General features: G+C 38.4%; 1 protein-coding gene across 1 annotated transcript; it reads right to left on the reverse strand.

The window, feature by feature from the left end:
- Positions 1 to 494: 494 nt before the first annotated feature.
- Positions 495 to 2,419, reverse strand: LOC104227694 (AT-hook motif nuclear-localized protein 24-like). The gene is made up of 2 exons (XM_009779993.2): positions 1,741 to 2,419; positions 495 to 1,255 (listed from the first exon to the last, which is right to left on the reverse strand). Exons 1-2 carry the CDS (start codon positions 2,234 to 2,236, stop codon positions 831 to 833), a joined length of 921 nt encoding a protein of 306 aa, XP_009778295.1. The 5' UTR covers positions 2,237 to 2,419; the 3' UTR covers positions 495 to 830.
- Between the last annotated feature and the right edge of the window lie 4,892 nt (positions 2,420 to 7,311).

Here is a 7,311-nt window from a genome sequence, read left to right on the forward strand (position 1 = left end):
GGAGTTTAAAGCAGACTATATACCTCTTCTTGATCCTTTTTTAGTCAATAGTTCAACTCCAACATATTTGTAAGAAAATTATAAATAGAGAAGACTTCTCTTAAATGATCTGATATAATTTAAGTACTCTAACTGTATCAAGAAAAAACATGGTCATTACTAGAGCATAACTATCATGATTATGAAATAATGATACACAATTAAACATGGGTTTCATAGATATTCATGATTATTATTTTTTACTTGTCTTTGATAGGGAAGAGTTTAAATTCGTCTATAATCTATTTATGGAATATAATGTAAATTTCATGAACATGGAACTCATCAAGAAAAAAATTAAAGGATTTTACAACATTCAGCACAGGTCAACAACAACCCGGCCAGTAGAATCTCACTAGTGGATCTGGGGAGGATAGAGTGTATGCAGACCTTACCCCTACCCGAGGGCAGAGAGGCTATTTTCCGGGAGACCTTTGGCTCAAAAGACAAGACGATTCAACACAGGTCAAATGACAAATATTTCATATCATATGATCATACTATTAAACTCACATTCGAAAAACCTAACCTGAAAAAGGACTTAAAATTCAAAACGTAATGTTACTAAAAGGAACATTATATGAAGAACTTGAAATGGTAACACACGAAAACCCTTTACCTAAAAATCATTGCTAAGAATTCTTGAAGACTACCGAGAGAGAGAGAGAATTTTCGTCGATTAAAGGTTATGGTCCTCCAGTTTTGGATCATATGATCCAAAACTAGAGGGCCATAACCTTAAACAAGTGAATCAAAGAAAATTACCCGACCCGTTTATGAATTTCAGCTAGTTAGAATGGAGGTCGACCAGTTGCCCAATAAGCCTCAGAAGGTAACTGAACATTGTTGAGAAGGTTGGGTGGCATTCCATGAAACAACGACGGGTCAGTTAATAATTGTTGTTGTTGTTGTTGCTGTTGTCCTCCTGGAGCAATAGCTCGAGGAGAACCTAGTGAACCTCCTTGAGGAGGAAGCGAATTCGAATCATCCTCCTCTAGTGGAAGTCTTTCATAAGCTGCATTGCTAAACGAAGCTGCCATAATCACAACCGGACCGGATGCCATTAGTGCCCCAACCACACAACCTCCCACCACTTGCCCTTGTCCGCCGGCTAAATATATAGTCAATCCTGACGCTGCTGCTGGTGCTGGTGGTGGTAGAAATGATCCGGCTAAGGATAAAATCTCGAAACGCCCATGTAGGGTTGCAGTCGCACCTGATAAGCAAAAAAAAAAATGTAATGTTATCAATCGAGATCTTTTGGCTCAACTTTATAATAGCCCCATTTTTCACCTTGAATTAGTCAAAATATGAAAGCAGGAGATCTTAAATATTAGTCTGTCTTCGAATGTGGGAAGAGTAGACATTCACTTCAATGAGGACAGGTTCCAACACATAAATTTGAATTGATTGATTAGGAAAGCTGGTTAAGTAGGCTCAGGGGCGAAGCCACATCGTCATAAGGTGGTCATATCGAAAAATTATACTATGTATATAGGTATAATATTACATTTTAGAGGTATATAACGCATATTGAACACCTTTTGTCGAGAATTATTTTCACTTTTTTTAAATTTGAACACCCTTTGAAATTTTTTTGGCCTCGCCCTATTACAAGCTTAAGTATCCGGAAAGAAGGAGGACCAGTTGGTTATCAAAGAAAAATAAATTAAAGAAAAATTTTAAAAAATAATTTTGTACCTGGTGAAGCTGGTTGTCTTAGGTTTACATTAGTAACATTGCCTGTTCCACTCATAATACAAACCCCTCTTTGACGTCTTCTTGAAAAATTTGAAACACTTTCCATAATATCACAACCATCTGCAATTTCCATTACATGAGTTCTAAGGGCATTTGCACTATCTCTAGTAATGATAATTGGTGCCTTAGGTTTATTTTTGGATCCAGCAGGTCTACCTCTAGGCCTTCTATTGAACTCTCCATCTCTATTGGTTCCATTAGCACCTAATTCGTCGTTTGATTCCTCGGCATTGGAATTATTATTGTTGTTGTTGTCGTTGTTGTCTTCGCGATCTCTCTTTTGCCCGGACATGTTTAGGCCACTTGTTCCACTTTGTTCATCTTCTGAGTTGTGTTGGAATTGAAGGTGGTGTTGCTGCTGCTGTTGGTGGTGGTGTTGTAAGTTAAAATTTCTCGTATGGAAAGGCGGTGGAAGCGAATTGTTCGATGGATCCATAATATTTTAGTTTAATTCGTCGAGACAGATCTAGAACAGATTCAACTGAACCACTATTTTCTGTTCGAATCACTTACCCGAAGAAAACAAAGAAGTTGAAAATGCAAATATCTAATAGATCGCATCTACTTTGACCCTATTGAATCTAAATCTTGAATCCTCTTATGTTATTCTCTATTTCTTGGATAAGATATGGAGATAAAAAGACTGGAGAAATAGAGTTGGAGAAGGAAAGAAAATGGAAGTACAAGAAAGGGAAAGGTTGTAATGATTTGAAAGGATGACAGTGGGGAAAGGTTGAAAAAGAAAATGAGTAGACTTTGGTTGGTTTGTCTAACTCATATTCTTTTTTCCTGCTTTCTGGCTTTTGTGAGGGGGGTTTATTGAATCAAGAAACTCACATATTCGCTACTTTGGCTTTCGCCCTCTTTTTATTTTGTTGTTGTTTATACTTGTTATCATTATTTTTTTTATTTTTTCTTTAGTCAAAGGTCTTGCGAAAATATCCTTTTTGTTCTTCAGGGTAGGGGTAAGGGGTAATGATGCGTGCATCTCACCCTCACCAAACCCTACTTGTCAGAATTCACCGGATTTGTTGTTGTTGCAGAAACTCATATCTTTTTCATCATAAGGGAAGGGCAGCCCGCTGTGCTAAGCTCCCGCTATGCGCGGGGTCCGGGGAAGGACCGGACCACAAGGGTCTATCGTACACAGCTTTACCCTTCATTTCTGCAAAAGACTATTTTCACTGCTCGAACCCGTGACCTCCTGATCACATGATCTCGTCTTCATCGTAAAGAAGAGAAAAAGAAAAACAAGTGGACTTTTGGACATTTTGGGGTGTCACGGCCAACCAAGAATTCCCAGCTTGTAAACTCACCCTATTTGTCCAACTTGACAAAAACTCCTACTAATCAATACTATTATATGATGCCAGCTTCTCTGTTTATCTGTCAGAGGTTCTTTCTTACAAGAACAATAGTAGCACTAGAGTTAGGGTTAGCTAACTTATATTGAGAAAGAGAAAAGACTTGGATCTGGCACGTTGGTGCAATTTCACTTATATACCGGCAGTGTAAAGAAAATTTTTACAATATCATATCATTCAAAAGATATCTATATGTAACAACAATAACAATAACAACAAACTCAATATAATCCCACAAGACGGGGTTTTGTGAGGATAATGTGTACGTAGACTTTAACCCTAACTTGTGAAGGTAAAGATGTTGTTTCCAACAGACCCTCGGCTCAAAGAAAGATAAAAGAAAAAAAAATATCAACATGTGTAATACTCCATAAAAGTGAGATTTGTAATCTTCTAAATAAGACAGGTCACCTGCTACCATAGATAAAGGTAATCAGATAATTGGTATGTATAAATTGTATACATTGACTGTACGAAATTCTTATATTATCAATGTATTTGAATATACATTAATTTGCCTTTTTTTAGATTACTAATCCATATCTAATTAATACAAGTTACATGCATTTACTTTTTAAGTTATATTAGTGAAGAATTATTTGACTGTTAATATAGAAGTTAAAATCAAATTGGACTTAGAACTTGGATTTGGTTTTGCTAAGTCTGACTACTGTTCATGGACGGTGGACTGGTCCCCTTTCCCTTCTCTATATCTGTCACTTCCCGTGGGGTAAGGAAATAGAAAATATATATATATATATATATATATATATATATATATATATAGTTGAAAAATGCCTTCACCCCTCAATTTATATTCAACGTTATATGTCCAATTCTTTGGCGTGTCTCAATCCATTAACATTACTTTCTTTTTCAGTTTTCCTGGACTTAAAAGAGTAGTAAAGCTCTTTTCTTCAGAGACATAGATACTGATAATTGATTGGTTAAGGTCTTACTGATTATCAATATTTTAGAGCCTAAAATTGAAAATTTCTCTAATTAAATATACGTCTAGAAAAGTGAATACATTTAAAGACAGATAATATATAAGGATTACAAACTAGCTAAGATAGCGGCAAAAGAAATAAGTGAAAGTCTACTTTATACAGGATGCAGATTAAATTATCAAAGTTTCAATTTTTCCAAGAGACAACAAAAACAACAACAACATATCTATTATTATCCCATATCGTGGGGTCTGAGGAGGCTCGTGTCTACTCAGACTTTATAAGGATAGAGATTGTTTCTAATAGACCCTTAACTCTGGAAAACATAAGCACCACATTAAAAAAAATAGAGACAATAACATACAGTACCAAAAAGCCATATAAAAATAAAATAAAAATAAAAAGATAGTAAGGTGAATTTTTCCAAGAGACACATGCACCATTATATTCGGCAAAGTCTTATATACTATGTACGCTCTTTATTTCTCAATTTTAGTGTCGGTGGGTCCGGAAGCGATCAATTATTTTTAAAGGTATGAGTTCATATTTATTATTTTTGCAATATGAGTTCATATTTATTATTTTTGTAATTTTAGTGAATTTATACACATAAATTTATATTTGGTGTCGAAAGTAATAAGTTCATTTGAACCTGTCACCAGAATATTCGCCCCTGGGTGGGTCCACATCTATATTTGTATGAGTCAAAATCCGACCGAGGAGATTTAGCAAGGAAGGTAATTATCGTGAGAATTGTAACTTATCATAGACAATTCGGCCGAGGCCGATCAGAGCTGAACGGAATGAAGTGGTAAGTGGCTCATCAGGGTGGGGATCGTACACAAGATTGAAGGAACCTACTGGCGAGCTGATTAATGGGGGCCGAGGTCAGGCACTCAGGCCAGTAATAACGGCTAGTTCTACGATAAGATATTTTAGGGGAATATTCTATCGAATATTCTCTGCCTATGTACCTTAGATTAGGTAAGGAGTATGTCCCATATAAATAGAAAGGTAGAAAGAAGAAAAGAGGCATGTAATATTCCATTTTGAAAAGCAAGCTCTCTAGATAAATAAAAGAACAACTTTCTGAGAGAGATTCGATCTATACATTCTATCCATTGTCATTTCCACCAGATTCGAGAAAGTATATAATATTCTCTCATATTCTTGTCTTACATCATTGTTAGAGAGAATAATCATGCACCTCATTCAATATTTGGGTGAATCATTCTCTCTATTTACATTCGTTGCCATTTAGCATATTTATTGCTTATCATTATTCCCCACTCACTAATAGTATTTATTATACATTGTATTAAATCGGTTTTAATGCACTCCCACATTATTCGTGCAAACGTTCTTCAGATCTAGAAGTTATTATGTTTAACTAAGATTTATCCTTAATCTTCTTATTAAATTAGTTTAACAAAAGATCTCATACTTTTTGGTCAAACAATTTGGCGCCGTCTGTGGGGATTTTCTAGTTAAAATTTTAGTTTCTTCTAGATCTAAAAAAAACTACATTTGTGTACGCAAATCTAACATGGCAGGCAACAGAGAGGAAAAAAGGAAAGCAATAGCCGACCTAACCACCAACCTCCTTCACACCATCAACGAAGTCAATGAAACGGAAGGTGAAGACATAACACCAAATACCTCTCCCAGGCGAAACAACTTGCCCCCCCTCACGACAGCATCACAACCTCACACGGTAAAGTGGCCTCTACAACCACAATGGAAGAGGCACCACCGGCAGTGAAGAAGTTGCTCGAGGCATGGTTGACAAACACACTAAAAAACATTCTTGACAAGCCCGCTCAAAGGCCGAACAGAGAAAATGCAAGAGACTGCGTCGCGTCAGCGACAGACGAGTAACACGTCCCCTTGCAACATGTATTACCACAATGTTAGTGATGTAGGTAACGACACCCTCACGACCATTCTGAGGAAAATGGAGGAGATGGAGAACGAGAACAAAATGTTCCGCAACCAAATAAAAGAGCATCAAGAAAGGGTAGATAAAATATCGGGCGCCCCAAAACTGCTACCAAAAAGGGACGTCGGTCGGTTTGTTGAGCAGCCATACAGCGACGAAGCTACACTACACGCAATACCTAAAACCTTCAAAATGTCGACGTACCTGAAAATATACGACGGCACAATGGACCTCAAAGATCATGTGACTCATTACGTCACCGCAGTAAAAGGCAACGACCTCGCCAAAGAGCAAGTATCATCCATCTTATTGAAGAACTTTGGTTAAACCCTTACCGGGGGTGCGTTAACTTGGTATTCACAGCTGCCCGCACGCTCGATTGAAACATTCGAAGAAATGGCCGACAAGTTTGTAACAGCCCATGCCGGAGAAAAAAAGGTGGAGGCATGGGTAAATGACATATTCTCCATCAAACAATCACCTAGAGAGGGAATAAGGGACTTCCTTTCCCGATTTAACCGAGTGAGGATGACCATTCCAAACGTATTGGAAGTAATGGTCGTGGCAGCCTTTTAGAACGGGTTGAATAGAAGAAGTTTAAGGGCGACCAGAAAGCTGCTAAGCCGCCTCATGAAGTATCCCCCGATTATTTGGGATGAAATACACAATGCATATTGCATCGAAGTGCGAGCCGACAAAGATGATCTGAATGGGCCAACCCATCGACTAACTTCGATACAAGCCTAGTCCAGAAAGGACTGGAGGAACGACAACACAGAGACCTAGCATGACCACGGCCTAATCGGGAGAGATATCAGCCATACGTCAAAGGCACCCTCATGTCGCCCCCTCGCCATGACGAGGGCCCATCCAGTCCACGAACAGGAACTCACCGAAGTGAGAGAGGTATGCCCTCTTATTATCCGCTCACAATTTTTGTGTTTCCCTCTCAGAATAGTCTACGCACAGGAGAAGCTCGGCCCAAAAGTGAAGTGGCCGCAAAAGATGAGATTCGACCCGAGCATCAGAAAGTCAAATGCCCTCTGTGAGTTCCACCAAGAGCGGGGTCACAAAACTGAGGATTGTATCGCCTTAAGACAAGAGGTCGTGAACATGCTTCACCAAGGGCACTTGAAAGAGCTGATGAGCGACCGAGGGAGGGCCAACTTCTCCCGTAGATGTGAACAGTACTAGGGACCACCCAAACCACCCTCCCCGGCTCGAACCATTCAAATGATCATCGGAGGGGGCGACAATA

This window comes from Nicotiana sylvestris, chromosome 12, assembly GCF_000393655.2.
Source record: "Nicotiana sylvestris chromosome 12, ASM39365v2, whole genome shotgun sequence".
NCBI lineage: Eukaryota > Viridiplantae > Streptophyta > Magnoliopsida > Solanales > Solanaceae > Nicotiana > Nicotiana sylvestris.

Bases quoted from the DNA above. Each gene is read 5' to 3' on its own strand.
- LOC104227694 (XM_009779993.2), bottom strand. From the start codon at position 2,236: ATGGATCCATCGAACAATTCGCTTCCACCGCCTTTCCATACGAGAAAT. The intron at 1,256-1,740 runs GTACAAAATTAT...TTTGCTTATCAG, and splicing joins AAGACAACCAGCTTCACCAG to GTGCGACTGCAACCCTACAT.